General features: G+C 48.4%; 1 protein-coding gene across 4 annotated transcripts in view; it reads left to right on the plus strand.

The window, feature by feature from the left end:
* Positions 1–18051, plus strand: part of KSR2 (kinase suppressor of ras 2) — a gene marked incomplete at its 3' end in the record, with an annotated part of 402908 nt that overhangs the window by 312337 nt on the left and 72520 nt on the right. Inside the window, exons 9-11 of one of the 4 annotated variants that reach the window (XM_082699771.1) lie at positions 2648–2766; positions 3414–3473; positions 11970–12138. In XM_082699771.1, the coding sequence (XP_082555897.1) occupies positions 2648–2766; positions 3414–3473; positions 11970–12138 (348 nt within the window). Of the gene's footprint in view, positions 1–2640; positions 2767–3413; positions 3474–11969; positions 12139–18051 lie in introns of all 4 variants that reach the window. The other 3 variants (XM_082699770.1, XM_082699772.1, XM_082699773.1) reach the window with 3 other exon arrangements.

Raw genomic sequence — 18051 nt, forward strand, 5'->3', positions numbered from 1 at the left:
CCTGCTCTCCTAATTTCCACTCTCCTCTCGTTCCCCCAATCTCATTGCTTTTCCTTCACATGTAGAAAGGGTGCTGGCTGAGTGTTCCTCAATCACTTGGCCCTGCAGAGGTGGGCATGGGGAGGGGGCGGGCTTGGGTCTCTGGATTTGGGCCATCTGTGTTCTGTCCCCTGGGGCCCTGGGAGTGTCTGGGCCAAACTGTCCACCTAGGGAGGTAACAGCTACCCTTAGGAGAGCCACTACCAGCCTTTACCCTGTGGTGGTGGTGGGGGAAGCAAGACCAATTGAGTGCAAAGGAAAGACTGGACGCAAAGGCTTTGCCCTGCCTCCCAAGGACTCAGTGGGAAGCATCTCCTCGCGAAACCTGGCAGTCCAACCTTGACAATAGTTCCCCTGACTTGTCTTGTGGGGTAGTTATCTCTCATTGTCATTATCTACATTGCAATTCATTCACCAGGGGACCCTCTAGGCCTGTACTCTTCAATACAGCAGCTGCTAGCCACATCTGACTGTTTAAATTTAGATTAAATGAAATAAAAGTAAAAATTCAATGACTCTGCCACACCAGCCACATTTCAAGGGCTCAGTGGCCACCGGTGGCTACATACTGGCCAGTGCAGATAACCAACGCTCTCCTTGTGGCTGAGAGTTCTCTTGGGTATCACTGGCCCCAACTTTTGCTATTCAAAGTGCGGTCTGTGTATTGATAACCTGGAAATCCCTGGGGAGCCGTGTGGTTCCACACACATGGTTTCTGGCCCCACTGGAGACCTACTGAAGAGGAACCTGCCTCTTTCACCACACCTTCGGGCAGCTCTCTGCCACCTTAAAGTGAAGAAGCAAGGCCCTAGAATAGACATCGCCAACACAGGGGCCAGCACAGCCAAGCAAGGATCGGAAAAGAGAGAGGGTGGCCATGTGAAGCCATGCAGAGTGGAGAGGGCACCCAGGGGCCGTCTAGAGAGGACTGCTGGAGCAGCTGTCCTGCTTTGCATTTTTTCGCAGTTCCACGAAAAACCCAAATAGTTGTATGAAGACGCTCACAACTTATTAACTATTTAAAAATTCTCACTGGCCAGTTCCCCATCACCCTCCTTCTAATAGGCTGGATGGAGCCATGGAGCCAACATTGCATATACCACCTGCTGATCTGGGACAGAGTCCCTTCTGGTCCCCACTGTGTCCCTCGCAGCTCCCCTGGCCTTAGTCAGTGTAGGCTCTGGGGAATCCATGCCGTTTTAGAGTGAACCCAAGGGAAAGGTAAAGATGGAAGCAGAGTGCCGCCCAAAGTCCTGGGATGTGTTCCGAAGCCCACAGGCTGTTGGTTGTCCGTGATCTTTGCGTTGCTTACCTCCACGAGGAGGGAAATTGCGAGTAAAGGAAAAATCTTCAGCTCTTTGCCCCTTTCCACCCACATCCTAATCAAGAACCATCTGTTCCTTGCACAACTGTATACACTCAACAAGGCTATTTTTAAACGTGAATTCTCAACAGCTCTCGAGCCCTAGTCTTGGGTCAGCGTCACTGGAGAAATTCCTCTTTGTCGTGGACTCTGTTGGAGCCCAGCTTCCATGTGCAGACCAGAACCAGCCTGCTGCATGGGGACTGGCTTTCAGAGGCTGACATCCGAGGAAGGGCTCCCTCCCCCCGACCCACCTTCCTGGCCGTGCCCCCTTCACTCCAAGGCAACAGGTGCCTGTACCTGCAAGAGCCATGGATCTTTCCAGAAGTCCCCCAGGTTCTTGCTTCCTCCTCACCACACCCCCCCACACCCCTGTTGATAGGAAGTTTAAAATATAGTTGGTTTCCATAGAGATGGCAGCTCAGGCTAAGCAGAGAAATTAAATCCCCGGGTCAGTGCAAAGCTTTAACTTTTCCACCAATGCCCCACACCCCATGCAATAAAAACAGCAAAAAAGTAACACTGCCAGGCATCAAATTTGAATTTGAACTGCTCAATCAGCCGCTCCCAGAGGCCCCATAAGAAGTCAGAATAACAGAGGGGTAACTCGAGGAGGAGCCTGGATAGTGTGGTTTGGATCAGGAAGCATTTATTTAGCACCAGCTGTGAGCCCAGCTTCTTGTGTGGCTGGGAGGTCTGGACATACTAAGCCTTCCTTTCAGGGATCCTGGTGACCTGTTTACGACAAATGTGTTTACGACAGAAGTGTTTTGACATACACCCGACTGCTCTGGCCTGAGGAAACCCACAAGTAGCAAAGGACGATCCCAACACAAAAGTTAGATGGGGCCAGGGACAGATGACCATTCTGAGCTTGTCTGTTGATTGCAGACCCTAAGGAATCAGGAACCTCTTGTATTTCAAAGGAGGGTCAAGTCTGAAATGAACCCCAGTGTGAGACCATTACGATGTCGAAAACAACCTGATAGTTTCAGTTTTATTATTAAAATTTCTAATGGACAAGTCATTTATCGACAATATAAAGATTTTAGAAACCGGAGAACACCTGATCTTACTACCATGACAGGACAATTATCATTTTTGGAGAACTCCCTCTTGCTCCTGGTGGGGGAGTGGGGGCGGGCCTTCGGGGTGGGGTCGGAGCTATGCTCCCCTGGCCAAACCTTTTAGAACCAAAGTGGTACTTAAACTCCCAACTTGCTGTTTTTACCCCTACGGATCCAGCAAGGTTAGTCCGAACAGAGTCCGTCCCGTGTGACATCAACAACCCTCTACGAAAGCCACCCCGGTATTCGGACCTGCACATCAGCCAGACGCTCCCCAAAACCAACAAAATCAGCAAGGTGAGGCTGGGGTCCTGTCCCTCGGGTACATGCTGGGGGCCGGCAGCTGCCAGGAGGGGTGAGGGGGTGGGGGCAGGGCAGGGGCGGGGCTTATGCAGATGACTCTGGGAACCCGCACCTCCCAGCCCACCTGGGTTCTCCTCCTTCCTTGCTGTTTGTGCAAGTAAAGTTTGGGGGCCGTCCAGCCATCAGTGGAGATTCAGTGCGCCGGAAATCTGTCTGGTTTTGAAAGAGGGCACACAGAAGTGAGAATGAATGAGTCTGTCGAGGAGGGGGCAGTAGGGAGAGCAGGAGAGCCTGAGCAGGTTCCTGACTGGTCCAGGCCTGCCCTCTTTGCTCTGTGAGATGTTCAGCCATCTGCCAGGATTAATTTCGCAGATGGTTCTGGGCTGACACAGCTGCTGAGTCAGACCACCAAGAGATTGGGGGTGGGGGGTCTATTTCTGAGCTCCTGTGGGAGACTCGGTGGATGGATAAGTGGGGGGGCCCAAAGCTCTGAGCCTCGGCCAGTTTGGTTGGCTTCCGGCTGCTCCTCACAGGGTGGTCAGCAATGAGCCTCTCTGTGCATCTTTCTCTCCACCGTGGCATGGAAATTTCCGGTGTGATTTCCACATCCTGTGTTTGGTCTGTTGGTCGGACTGCATCAGAACTGTCCCAGGGAGACCTGCAGCCTTACGGTAGGAAGCAAAGGCTGCACATGCCAACAGGTGAGTTTTCAAGCTCCCCAATGCTTTTGTGCATTGTGTGGGAGGTGCATAAAGTATAAATCAACCCAAGCATGTGGGAAGTCACCACCTGTGTTCAGAACCCAGAGGAACATCGAGATGGCTGAGTGACCTCTCCCTGGCAAGGCTCAGCCTGGCTTCTCTGCCTCAGCTGGAGAAAGCATCCGCCCCTCCCCCGCCCACCCTCCGCGGGGCAGCCAGAGTAATTCCTAATGAATGTAATTTGAATCCTGTCCTCCTCTGCTTAAAAACCATACAGTGGCTTTCTACTGTATATAGAAGACAAAGAGCTCCTTACGCAGCCTGCAAGGCCATGAGTAATTTGGCCTCTTGCTCCATCTCGGACCTCCCTTTGCATGCCTCCCCACCAGAGCCCATATGTTCTCTCTCGAGCGCGCTATCACCCACCGTTTTTACTACTAGCTCTCAGTCATTCACCATCTGGTTCCTTGTGACATCATCTGAATGGTTGAGAGCTTGGCCTCTGAAGTCAGGCAAACCTTGCAGTCAACCTTGGCTTCTCCCCACGTACTAGCTGTGAGACTCTGGGCAAACCACTCATTTTTCTCGGCCTCAGTTTTCCCATGTGTGAAACGGGTGTATTCCGGTTATCTACTGCTATACAACAAAGCTCCTCAAACTTACTGGTGTACCAAAGCCTTTTAATGATGCTTGGGGAGTCTGAGGGCCAGGAATTAGGACAGGGTACAGTGGGGATGGCTGGGCTCTGCTTCATGATGTTCAAGGATTCACCTGGGAAAACCCAGACAGCTGGGGGCCAGAATCTTCTAGAACAGAGATTGGCAAACTATGGCTTACAGGCCAAACCAGCCCAGCACCTGCACCCGTTTTTGTGACTAGAGTTATTTTGGAAAGAGCCATGCCCATATTGTCTATGGCGGCTTTCACGTTACAAGCTGGAATTGAGTGGGTCCAGCAGAGACCATGTGACTTACAAAGCCTAAAATATTTACCATTCAGCCATTTCAGTGAAAAGTTTGCCAACCCCAGGTCTAGAGCCTGCTTCGGGAGTTTGGAATGGGATGCATCAGAGGCAGGGTTCAGCGGAGACTCAGTGGGAGCATCTATATAGGGACTTGCCTTATGGTTTGAACTTCCTCACAGTTGAGCAGCTGCAGGGTAGTGGGTCTCCTCCATGGCAGGTGAGGGCCCAAAGAACAAGTGTTTCAGCCTACTCGGGCTTTTATAACCTAGCACGATAACAGCCAGCGCACTGTCTTGATTTGTCCTTAGCCAAGGGTTGGTATATACATGTATACACCATACTGATGGGGGCTGTCATGCTCCCACTCAGATTCAAGGGGAAGAGGAATAGATCCCACCTATCGATGGGAGGAGCCCAAGGAATTTGAGGCCATGTGTTAAAGTGTCCGTGATGGGGTGCCTGGGTGGCTTCGTCATTTAAGCATCTGCCTTCAGCTCAGGTCATGATCTCAGCGTCCTGGGTTGGAGCCCCACATCAGGCTTCCTGCTCAGCGGGGAGCCTGCTTCTCTCTCTCTCTCTCTCTCTCTCCCTGAGCCCTTCCCCCTGCTCGTACTCACTCACTCTCTCTCAAATAAATAAGTAAAATCTTTAAAAAATAAAAAACAAAGTATCCATGGTGGCTAGGAGGAGCCCTGACCTCAGAGAGTTGTTTTTGGAATGAAATGAGAAATCAGCATAAAAAAGATGTAGTAAGGTTCCTGGCACATGGTAAGTGCCCGGGATATTCTAGATAACATTATCAGATTCAGGCTTGGGCTTCCAATCCAAATGTCAGGTGGGGTCTGCTGCTTCTTTGTTATTTGCAAAGGATACATACAGGTCTCTAGAAGGGATCCCCACTCCGGGGTTGCTCTGGGGACTCGCACTGCTCAGCTCTTGAGAAGTAACTGTGCATGTCTGTAACCCGTCCTTTTCTTTGTCACATCTTAGGGGGCAGGCTGCTCAGAGCCATCTCGAGACCTTCCCCTCTGGCTTTGTAGGCACCATGAGCCTCTCGATCAGATGGGACAGAAATGCAGGTCAGATAGATCAGTGACTACGACATCGTTCTGCTTGTCTGCCAGCAGGAGAATTTGATAAGAGAAATAAATTAACCTCTATTTAGAAAGCAGCTTCGACTTGAAGGTGGGCAGGATCTATCACAGAGCTAGGTTATTTTTTCCTCTCTTTCTCTTCTCACTGGCTTCACACAGATTCTTTTTGTCAGGCAATGATGTGGTTAGTGCAACAGATATCTGAGCCAATTTGGTCTGAAGACTTCCTTTTCATTGCTCTGTCTCCTCTCCTGTCTGGCTCAGTCAATCCAGGTTCACAAAAAGCCTAGCTTTTTCTTCCAGCAGAATACTTAGAGTTGCATTTTGGAGTCAGAAGGCCTGGGCTTGGAACTTTGTTTCTTCATTGACTAAGTGGTCATAGCAAGCTCTCTCTGCCTTGGCTCCCACCTCCAATCCCCAATCCCTATTAAAGAGGCAGGATGGGGGCGCCTGTGTGGCTCAGTAGGTTAAAGCCTCTGCCTTCGGCTCAGGTCATGATCTCAGGGTCCTGGGATGAAACTCCACATCGGGCTCTCTGCCCAGCGGTGAGCCTGCTTCCCTCTCCCCCTTTCTCTCTCTGCCTGCCTCTCTGTCTACTTATGATCTCTGTCTGTCAAATAAATAAATAAAATCTTAAAAAAAAAAAAAAAGAGGCAGGAATATAGCAGGTGTGATTGGGATCGTGGAAATGATTAGATGCAATGGTACCCGTAAATTACTTACTCCAACACTGGCTACTCAGGGCCTAGAATGGCTTGATGATGAAGACTAGAGAATGAGGAGGGGGAAGAGGGACAGAAGGAGGAGGAAGAAGAAGGGAAGAGGAAGGAAAAGAGGAAGAGGAGCAGGAGATGGCGGAGGAGCCAGCAGAGGAGGGGGAGAAACAGCAGCCTCTGCCAGCTCCTTGGGGGAGCAGTCTACAGCACTCACGCTTCCACCTCAAGGCATCCAAACCCCATCTGCAGTGGTGTCCAAGGCTGCAGGTCTGCCTGCTGCCATGATACTATTTGGAGCAGCTGCACGCCGGCTTGCCCTTTTCAGCTGGTCTTGGGCTCAGGCCAGCTCCTTGGACCTACAGCAAGACCATGAATCATTGTTCTATTCTCCCATCACGACCTTGACTCAGCTACTCTTTGTGGTCTGCTCTAGTCTGTTGCTGTTGACTGGTTTCCTCATCCTCTACCTTCCTCTCTCTGTGTCTTTGCTTCAGCCACCATATAGTTCCTACTCCTCATAACCTTGGCTTATTTGTTTTCTGGCCTATTGTGGCTCTTCTGTTCGCTTTGAACCTCATACCTCATCTTCTCTCTGCTTGTGCTCCTAATGCTGTTTGCCATTCTTCCTGTCAGCCAGCTCATCTTTTCATTCCATATTATAGTCATGAGCCGGCTGCCATCTTGTTCTGACCTGTGGTCTTGCACTGGGGGTGGGCTCTGAAGGTCACAAGACAAGTATGACTGTTTAGGACTGTCTATTCAGTACCATCTATTGGGTTGGAGGGTAGGGACAGTTTTCTTAGGAAAAGTCCATGAGAGAGGCAGTTACCATCACCACCATGTCCAGACCAGTGCACAACTGGGCGAAATGGGAACCTGGGAGATGAGCATGCTTTGGTTTGATTCCTGAGTAAACTGTGAATTTCTTGTGACTTGGCACAATATTGTGTTTCTGCTGCTGGGGTGGAGATTAGGACCTGAGCCACCAACTCTCTATATGACTCCAGCAAGTCACTCCTGCTCTCTGAGTCTTAGTGTCCCCATTTACAGAATAAGGGGTTGGACTGGGAGGTCTCTGAAGGATGTTTCTGCATCTTAACTGTGCTCAGAAAGAGGAATTATGCCACTAGCCCTTCCCAGAATGATCTGGTAGAGTTTGGAATGCAACCTCTAATTGCTGGTCCCATCGGGCTATAGACCTGGGTCTGACCAGAAGGAATTTCCCCTCCTATTGTAGCAATTTGGCCAAAGAATGTGGGCATCATATGCAGTGCTCTCTTGGGATGATTTTCTGTATTCACAACAGTCCTGAGCTACAAAGATGAGGAAAACCTAATTCTACCCTCAAGGACGCAGAGATAATTCCTTTCTCTATGAACACAATTCCTTCTCCCCTCCCTCCCTTTATCTTGCCTTCCATTTCTTCTTCTTTCCCATTAACTCACTCATTCATATAATACTTATTGCTATCTCTTACGTTTTTATTCCTGTGCTAAGTTCTGCAGATTCAAAGATGGATAAGACACAGTCTAGTAAAATGAGATAGATCTTTTTCCTCCATCCTTTTCTCCTTCTCTTCATCCCTCCAACCCTCCTCTTTTCGTTTCTTGTTTTCCTTCATTTTGGCTTCATCATTTCCTTCATTGTTGGTCCTTCCATGCAATGGAAGGACCACAGTGTGCGTGGTGTGTTTCTAAGTGCTGAGAATAGGGAGCTCCTAGCCTAGAGGATGAGACAAACAAGTAGGCTGAGAAGTGGCTGGGTAGAAGCAAGAGCTGAAGCTGAGGGAGTAATGCAGAACTAACACTAGGAGTGAATGATGGGCTTTACCTGGTAGAGCAGGGGTTGGGGGAACTTCTCAGTGGATGGAAGGGGTGAGCTCTGTCTTACAGGTAGACTAGGGCTAGACAGATATTCCAAGTAGAAATAACAGCATGTCCCAAGCCTTGAAGATGTGAAGTGGCCTGGTTTGTGTTGGGGACTATGAGCTCCTCACTTAGCAATAATGCAGTACCCCTTCCTGATGAGTTAACGTCTGTGGTGGCCTGGTCAAGAGTCAGGACTTCTCCCAGCAGCCATCATTAATGAGGCTATTCCCCCTTTCTTTGGTGTCAGTGATTACATGGGGAGTGGTGATGAGGCACTCCTACTTCTCCCAAAAGTATCAGTGGAGGCCTATGAAGGAGCTGGAATTCCCACTCCCATCCAGTAACAGGAGGAACCCTGCTGCTCTCAGTTGCCAACAGAGGCAGAGAGCCTAGGTATCTGCCCTACTCAGCAGTAACAACACAGCACATGGGCAGTGTCACAGGAAGCCAGCTGAAGCTAAAGGTTTCAGTAAGACCCAGAGTCTCACAATGTAATACACAGGTGTCCAGGCTTCAATGAAAAATCACTTGTCACACCAAGAGCCAGAAAGATCACAAACTGAATGAAAAAAGACAGTCAATAGATGAGACAAGTGAAATTTTGGAATTACCTGACAAAGATTGTTAGAGCAATCAAAAATGTTTCAAAAATAAGTGATTATGAACAATCTTGAAACAAATGGAAAAAATAGGAAATTGCTGCAAAGAAGTAGTCTCAGCAAATAAGTAGAAGTTATAAAGCAGGACCTATGAAAAATTTAGAACATACAACTAGGAAATTTATTCATTAACATTAAAAACTCAGTGGAGAGACTCAGTGACAGAATGGAGGGGCAGAGGAAAGAGTATGTGAGCTTGAAGATAGAGCAGTAGAAATTAGACAATGGATTAAAAAAAAATAATGAGTAGAGCCTCAGGGACCCTTTGGACAACGATAAAAGGTATAACACTGGTGTCATCAGAGTCCTGGAAGGAGAGGAGGAAGAGGTCAGAGCTGAAAAGTTCTCCAAGAAATAATGGGCAAAAACTTCTCGACATGGGCAAAAAACATAAACCCTTGTTCCTACTTTTCTAATTCAGAAACCAATACACATACTATGTTCATGGATTGGAAGATGCAACATAGTTAAGATATCAGTTCTCCTTAAAATCGATATCCGATTCCTATCAAAATCCAAGCAAGATTTTTTTAATAGATAAAGACAAGATTATTCTAAAAGTTATATGAAAAAGCAAAGGAACTTGAATAGCTGAAAAACAATTTTGGAAAAGAATGAAGTAGGAGGAATCAGTTTGCCTGATTTCAAGGCTCATTATATAGTTAATAATAATCAAGACCAAAGAGGATATACAGATGGCAAGTGAACACATGAAAAGATGTTCAATATCATTAGCCATTAGGAAAATGCAAATTAAAACCACAGTGAAATATCATGGCATTCCTATCAGAATGGCTAAAGTAAAACTTAGTGATAACACCAAACACTGGTTGGGAGGCAGAGAAAATCACTCATACATTGTTAGTATAAAATGGTGTAGCTGCTCCAAAGAACAATATTTGCATTTTCTTTAAAAATTAAACATGCAATTATCATGCTGTCCAGAAGTTGCACTCCTGGGTATTTATCCCAGAGAAATAAACACTGTTGTGCATACAAAACCTGTACACGAATGTTAACAGCAGCTTTATCCACAGTAGCCCTGGAGGAGAAACAACCTAGCTGTCCTTCAGTGACTGAACGGTCAAACACGCTGGGATACATCCATGTCATGGAACACTGCTCAGAGATTAAAAGGAACAAACTATTGATACACTCAACAGCTTGGAGAAATCTCTAGAGAATTCTTTCTGGGTGGAAAAAAGAAAAAGCCAATCCGGAAAGTTTGCCTACTGTATGATTCCGCCTAATAGTGTTCCTGAAATGACAAAATAATAGAAACGGAGACCAGATTAGTTGTGTCTTAAGGTTCCAGATGGGAGGGACAGAGAGGGAGGTGGGGGTCGTCATGAAAGGGCGATGTGAGGGATCCCCATGGTGGTGGAAATGTTCTGTTTCGTGGCTGTATCCACGCAATGTCTGCATTGGGATACTATGCTGTAATTTTACAAGACAGAACTATCAAAGAAAACCGGGTAAGGATGCGCGAGATTGCTGCTACTTCTTAAAACCGCCTGTGAATCCACAGGTATCCTGGATAAGAAGTTTCATTGCAGATTGTGTCACCAACATAATTGCTCCCATTTACTGACAGCCAAGGGCCTCAGCCCAATGCCAGGGGCGTAGGTGCATGGGTAAGCGCATCTAAACATAGTAGACCCAGCTGGTGGGGGTTCTTAGCCCATGTAAGGGACGAGGAGAAGCTGGAGCTCACGGAAGTGAGCTTACTTGGAGGCAGCAGGAGTGTGTGTGTTCTGGGAGGGTGACATGCACAGCACAGCCATCTGTTGGGCAGCCAGACAGAGAGTGCCTGCTACCCCTTTCCTCCGGCACCCCGCCTCCCCTGGCCCATGCTGGTTGGTTATTTATTATGCTGACTCTGGAGTTTGGCAGGTAAACATACCCGTTGTCCAATAACGGGCTTGCACAAAACCATCCTCAGGCACCGTAGCCCATCGGAGCGATGGACCGCAGTAATGCAGGGACTAGGTGACGGGCGTCCTGTGAGAGGGCAGGCAATGTTCCTCTGGCTTTGAGAGGCAGGAATCACTTTTACGGGCTATTGAGGTTTGCTGGTACTCTCATTTTACAGTGGGCAGAACTGAGGACCAGAGAGAGAGGTTAAGCATTTGGTCCCAGATGCGGGGAGGGGGGGTGGTGGGCGTGGCTGTGGGCACTGTGAGTCTGGGTTTGCCTGACTCAGCGGCCTCTGCAGGGCTCAGTCTCCTGTGGTTGCCATAACAACTCACCACAAACTGGGGAGCTAGAACAACAAATATTTTTTCTCTCCCAGTTCTGGGGACCAGGAGTCTGAAATCAAGGTGTTAGTAGGGATGGTTCCTTTTGGAGGCTCTGAGCAAAAATCCATTCCATGCCTCCCTCCTAACCTCTGGTGGCTCTGGCCATCCTAGTCGTGGCTTGGCTTAGAGTCGTGGCAGTGTGATCTGTACGTCTGTCTTCATGTGGCCTTTCCCTCTGTGCAGGAGGGAGTCCCCATTTCTTATAGGGACACTTGACATCGGATTTAGGGAGCACCTTAATCGAGAATGATCTCTTGAGATCTTTAATTACATCCGCAAAGACCTTTTTCCAAAGAAGGTCACATTCTGAGTTTCCCAAGGGCCAGGGCTTGTGGGGGACACTGCTCCCGGTCGCTGCCCACCCCCCCAGCGAGGGACCATTCTGAGGTTGCACACTTCGATTATGTCCTCATGTTCACTTAGAGCCAGCTCGGGCTCCAGGAGAGGCAGTGGCGCCTCCAAATGAGATGGGAGGGAAGAAGCTGAAGGCTCGCTCTCGCGCCCTCTCTGGAGCTGTCAGGCTGTTGATTCTTTAATAAACACTCAGGAGGAGAGGTGTTAGGATGGGAAGAGCACTCTGGGCACCTTGGCGTGGGGCTTTCCCAAATCGAAAGGCACAGAGAGCATGGCTGTCACCTACGTGCCTTTCATTACGTGGTAACCTTTCGCTCTGGAGTCCAGGCAGCGGGTGGGAAATTGATGCCAGGAACTGTTCCTTCCACAGCTGGATGCAACTAGCTGGTGGGTGGGGATGATGAAGCTGGTGGGAAGGGTCTGGCGGCTAAGGGAAGCGGCTAAGGATGCCGGCGTGGGTTCCTTCCTGCTCGCCCACTCTCACTGCAGTGTCTCTGCTTCTCTGCCTCCCCCTGGTCCCTGCCCTGTTTTCTTTCTGCAGGACCACATCCCTGTCCCTTACCAGCCAGACTCGAGCAGCAATCCCTCATCTACAACATCCTCCACGCCCTCCTCGCCAGCACCGCCCCTCCCTCCCAGCGCCACGCCGCCTTCTCCCCTGCACCCCTCCCCACAGTGCACGAGGCAGCAGAAGAACTTCAACCTGCCAGGTACCTCTGCACTTGGGATGTTGTGCTGGGAGGAAGGGTTGGGCTCGAACCAGATCTGTGTCTGGGTCGGTCCATGCTTAAAGGCAAAGGGTTGAAGGCATGCGGCTGAGTCTTCCCATAGGCGGGGCAGTCACCACATTATTACCTTATTTGATCTTTAGGGTAACCATTAAGTAAGCCTTCTTGGCTCCATTTTACAGGTGAGGATACTGAGGCTCAGAGAGGTCAAGGGACTTTTGGTCAACAGCAACCCAGTGTCTCCAGCTAGGTCAGTCATGGGGCGGGGTGGGAGGGGCTCCACTCAAGCTGGCAGTTGTCTCATGAGCTAAATAGCTTGAAATTGGCCTCAGGATCCTGGACTCGCAGCTGGGTAGGGCTGCATTCAGACGGAGACTTACTCCAGCTGTCAGGATAGGGCTCGGAATGAACAGCTGGGGTTCTGGATTCAGTATCCGGTTCTGCCGTGTTCATGCCATGTGACCTCTGACTTGAGCTTTCCCACCTTTGAAAGGATACAGATGGATGAGAGGATCTGGAAGGTTCTTCCAGTCCACAAATTCCAAGGCACCTGGCTGCTGACCTGAGACCATGCATGGGGTTATAAGATACTGGAAAAGCCACTCATGAGATGTTTGGCTTCTTGGCCTCTTTTATCATTAGACTTAAGGGATCTCTCTCTGCTCAGTTGGGCCAGATCTAAGAGTACACCCCCATCTTCTGAGGTCCAGCCCAGCTCACTACCTTTTCTAGGGCCCTTAGGACTTTCTAACTTGGCCATATTTGCAGGAAGGAGGCTGGTGGGATGAGGTCTGGCTTGGCCAATGGGAACCAGAATCTAGATCTCTGTTGTTCAATATGGTGCCCCATAGCCACATGTGCCTATTTAAACCAAAATGAATTAAAAGTAAATATAATTAAAGTTTTAATTTTTCAGCCATATTAGCCACATTTTGATTACTCATTAGCCGCTTGGGGCTGGTGGCTGCCATATTGGCCAGTGCAGAATACAGAATATTTTTATCATCACAAAAAGTCCCACTGGACAGTGCTGATCTGGGGGCTGATTTCCCTTTGAGCCAGCGAGCTTCGTGCAGGGGGAGGAAAAGGTTCTCAGGCACGGGTCACACTTCCAAACCCAATCAGCCACGAGTGAATGGTGGGTAGGCCAGAGGGGGCCCACTCGCACACCTAGGCAGCACCCTGATACCACTACTGATTTAAGGACAAGCTGTTGCCTGCCAACACTGTTTTGATCTGGGGCTATGTTCATAGGAATAAGGCACATTTTGAAGTCTTGACAATATGGGGATTTTTTGTGAAGTTCAAGTCTGAGGCAGTCTTGTATCTGTCTGATGTGAAGGCTGAGCAAATCAGTTACCACTCTGAGCCTCTGTTTCCTCCTCTGTAAAATGGGGATAATAATAGTATTATCTACTTCACAGAATCACTGAAGACCTAAACCTGTCGTACATATCCAGAGCGGAGCAGAGTGCCTGTCTCCCTGAAGATCTTAACAAATGCTGGGGCGCCTGGGTGGCTCAGTTGGTTGAACACCTGACTCTTGATTTTGGCTCAGGTTGTGATCTCAGGGTCATGAGATCGAGCCCCACATCAGGCTTCACGGCTGGGCATGGAGCCTGCTTACGATTCTCCCTCTCCCTCTACCCCTCCTCTGCTCTCTCTCTCTCAAAAAAAAAAAAAAAAAAAAAAAAGACAAAACAAAAAAAAAACCACCATGGCTACCATTTTTGGCATTTCCCACCATCACTGCTAATTCATAAGGCCCTAATCAGAATTCTGTAAATAAAGATGAAATCCTCATATACCCTGCTGTTAGGAGTAGGGATTGAATTCAACCTTCCGAGAAGGTAATTTTGCATTGTCTATCAAAGTTTTATATGTACATTCCTCGGACCAGCAATATCACTTCTAAGACTCTATATACAGATTATATTTGCATAGGGCACAGGGGTCGGTGCATAAGGATTCCATTGCGGTCGTGGGAAATCTGGACTCAACCCAAGAAGGGAATCGTTGATCACAATCCAGAGGGAAATGGTTGATATGCTGTCATATTCCCGCATAACCAAATATTCAGCCGCCCTTAAAAAGAACGGAGGGGCTCCTTGTAGATATCCTGACATGAACGAGATCCACAGTATCATTTCAGTGGGAAAATAAGTGATTCGCAAAGCAGTTGGTGTAATAACATCCTTCGCATTCTAAAATAATTACATACAGGTGTATACGTATGTTTATATGTGTGTGTATATATACTTGTGTATTTGTATATGCACAAAAAAAGTCTGCAAGAACTTCACTTGGCAGCTGTTTCTAGGAAGAGGAGTTTTATTTTATGCATCGCTACAATGTGTAGATACCAAGGAGCAGTGCCCCGGTTTTATAACCGGATGGTAATAATAAAATGCAATATGGAAATGGTGAGCAAAATAGGGCCTTCCAGATGAGCAGCCGGATCTTCTCCCTTGACTTAGGAGGTTTTAGCAAAATTCCCTCAGGATGACGAGTGCCTGTCCTGTTCATATAAGACCCTAGTCACTGTCACACTCTCAACTGTGAGCCTTTGCTGATGGGAAAGCTGCTTTGACCATGGTTCCCCAGCTGTTGAGTTTTCTAAAGACTGTTCCAGGTAATGCTTGGCATAACCGGCATTGACTAATCTAGAACGTTCTTTTCTAAAAGGGTCCATGGGGTAAATAGGCATTTGGCTCACTTGTTAACCTCATGACGTCTGAAAGAGTTTTTAGTTGGAAAACCAAGTGCATTAGGCACAGACTTGGTAGAATTTGGGATTGAATTCCTTGTTCTCCCACCACTCGCTTCCAAATCCTAGGCCATAATTGACCTGGCCAGTGGCTCATGGTTGTTAACTCCTGTCCAGAACCGCCCCCTTCCCCTCACACTGCATTCACCCATCTGTTTCCATGACACATATTTACTGAGCATCTACTACGTACCAGTACTATACAAGGCACTAGGTATGAAGCTGTACACACACCAGCCGAGCCCTTTATGAATTTCCAGTGGCTGCTGTGATAAATCTCCACAAGCTTAGTGGCTTAAAACGTCCCAAACATATTATTTTATAGTGATGAAGGTCACCAGTCCAAAGTCGCTTTCACAGGGCTAAACATCAAGGTGTCCACAGGGCTGGTTTCTCCTGGGGGAGCTAGGAGAGAATCCACCTGCTTGCCTATTCCCAGCCTGGAGGAGGACAAATTTAGGTTGAAGAGTCAGAGGGGGCTGAGTTCCGAAGATGGGGGAGAGTTGACGGGGTAGAGGGAGGGTGCATGTGCAAAGGCCCTGCCCCAGGAAAGAGCTGAAAACATGTCCCAGTGACTGAGTGCCATGAGTAAAGGGAAAATGGCACCAGATAAGCCTCAGGGCTGCAGGGAAGAGGTCTGGCCGGGCCTTCCAAGGCTTGGCAGGAATCTGGGTTTTATTTAAATCTGAATTTTATTTAAAAGGTGTAGGCAGGAGATGACTTATCCTGCCTTCTTCCTTGTAGATCCTTCTCGAAAACCATTCAGGCTGCTTTTGGGGGAGGCCTTAGGGAAGGAGGGTAGGCAGGAGGGCTTCAGAGTAGAGGCGACTTCAAAGTGGTCTGCTTACGTCTCTGGCTTCAGGCCGCCTGAAGCGTCCCAGTTCCCCCGAGTCCTCTTCCATTCCAGAGACTGGGAGTCGCTCAGCTTTCCTGAACAGACCACTTGGGTTCATCAGCTTCCCGTTGGAATCGCTCCTGTCTGGTGCCTGTTGTCGGCAAGGAAAGGACCCATGGCCACGCCTTGAGTCCTCTCTGGCCACTGTCTCCTTTTCGGTCATCAGGAACAAGCTGTTCTCCGGCACACAGAGGGGCGAGGACGGGGCTGGCGATGCACTTGGAGGCATTTGCCGGCGTCCCTCTGCCTGACACCTGTCCCTTTTCAGAGCAGCGTCTCCTCTCCCTCCCCCAGCTGCTGCTCTGTGAACGAATGGAACTGCCAGCTAGCCTTTTCTGCAGACACTGACTCCCCCTCCCAGTTGAGGAGAGAAGAGATCAGCTAAGCCTCTTGAGAACTCCGGGTAGTTTTTCCTTTTTAATTTTAGCCCCTTGTTGACAGGGTGCAACGAAAAGGAAAACAAAACAAACAAAACAAAACAAAAACCAACCAAGCTATCTAACAGAAGAAGGTCCTTGAAATCACGGAGGTTGGTTCTCTTTTAAAGCTCTGCTGTGTGACTTCGAATGAGTTGCTTCCCTTCCCCGGGCACCTCATGTTCCAGAATTAGAAAATGCATCCGTTTGGATTCCAACTATCTGTGATATTTGGGGATCGCTGTGCTAGAAGAGAGTTGATTAATTCCACAAACATGAGTCGTGCGCCCATTGGTGCAAGGGCCTTTGGGATCCTGAGATGCCAACACTTGCTCTCTGTCCTGGGGGAGTTTATAAATCAGTTCCAACCTCAGGGGCAGCTAATGACTTTGCTCTCTGAAACAGATTTTCTCTTAATTATAAATCATTCTTGTCTGTTTATTAAGAGAGCTTAGAAAGATATTGGCTTAACCCCTGCAGCTGATGCTTACTCAGCACTGCTGTGCACTCTGATCTCATGTAGCGATGATCTCAGCCCTGGGAGGGAAAGACTGTTATTATCCCCATTTTACACACATGGAAACTGAGGCTCAGGAGAGAGTTGCTCAAGCTTTTACGAACAGCCAAAGGAAGAGCCAGGATTCGACCCTTTAGGATCAGCCTCCTAGTCTTGCTGTCCAGCTCATCTTTGCTTTGAACTTGAAGTCAGCCAACTTTTTTCTATAATGAGCCCAACAGGAATATTTTAGACTTTATGGGCCACACTGTTGCAAATATTCAACTATGACATTGTAGCGTGACAACAGCGAGAGACAGCATATAAATGAATGAATGCGAGACTGTGTTCCAGTAGAACTTTATGAACAAAAACAGGTGATGGTCCAGACATGGGCCATGGTTGGCAAACCCCCTGCCCCAGCCTCTGATCCACTCCGCGAGTTCCTGGTGAGTCAACGTGCACGTCATATGTTGTCCCGGACGTAATGAAATTATTTCTGGAAGCGTAATCACCCGTTCAGACTGCTGTCTGACCCCATTCCTGCTCACTTCCTCTGCCTGGGGAGCTGAAACTCTGTGTGACCTCCCCAATGCCCGTGACACCCTTGCCCCTCCTGCTCTAGCCTCTCCGTCCATCCCACTGGAGTAACTGGTAACATCAGAAATCCTGGGGATATCCGGAACAGCTGGTCTCTGGTGAATGAACCGGAAGTGAAATGAATTGTAGGTGAGTCAGCAGCAAAGTTGAGGAAAGTTCTTTTATCCCTAAATATAGAGATCAACTCGTGCTCATGGTGGGCAGAATAATGGTACCCCAAAGATGGCTATGCTCTAATCCCAGAATCTGTGACTGTGATACTTTTATGTGACTTGTCTTTGCAGATGTGATGAAGTTAAGGATCCTGAGTTGAGTTAAATTAAGGTGGGATTATCCAGATGGAACCACAGGGGGACGTATAAGAGGGAGATGAGAAGGTCAGAGTCGGTAGGAAGTGATGTCAGGACCAGAGCAGAGACTGAAGTGATGGCTTCTGGGCCAAGAAATGCGGGCTCTAACAGCTGGAAAAGGCAAGGGACTGATTTTCCTCTGGAGCTTCCAGAAAGAACCAGCCCTGCCAACACATTGATTTTAGCCCCTTAGGACTCATTCCACACTTCTCATACCTTGAGAATTATAAGAAGGTAAACATGTTGTTTTAAGCCACCAAGCGTGTGCTAATTTGTTACCACAGCAGCAGGAATGCTCACACAATGCTCAATGCAGAAAATTTGGAAAACACGGGAAATGCATACTTTTCCAATTTTATTGAAATATACTT

This window comes from Mustela nivalis (assembly GCF_964662115.1).
Source record: "Mustela nivalis genome assembly, chromosome: 14".
NCBI lineage: Eukaryota > Metazoa > Chordata > Mammalia > Carnivora > Mustelidae > Mustela > Mustela nivalis.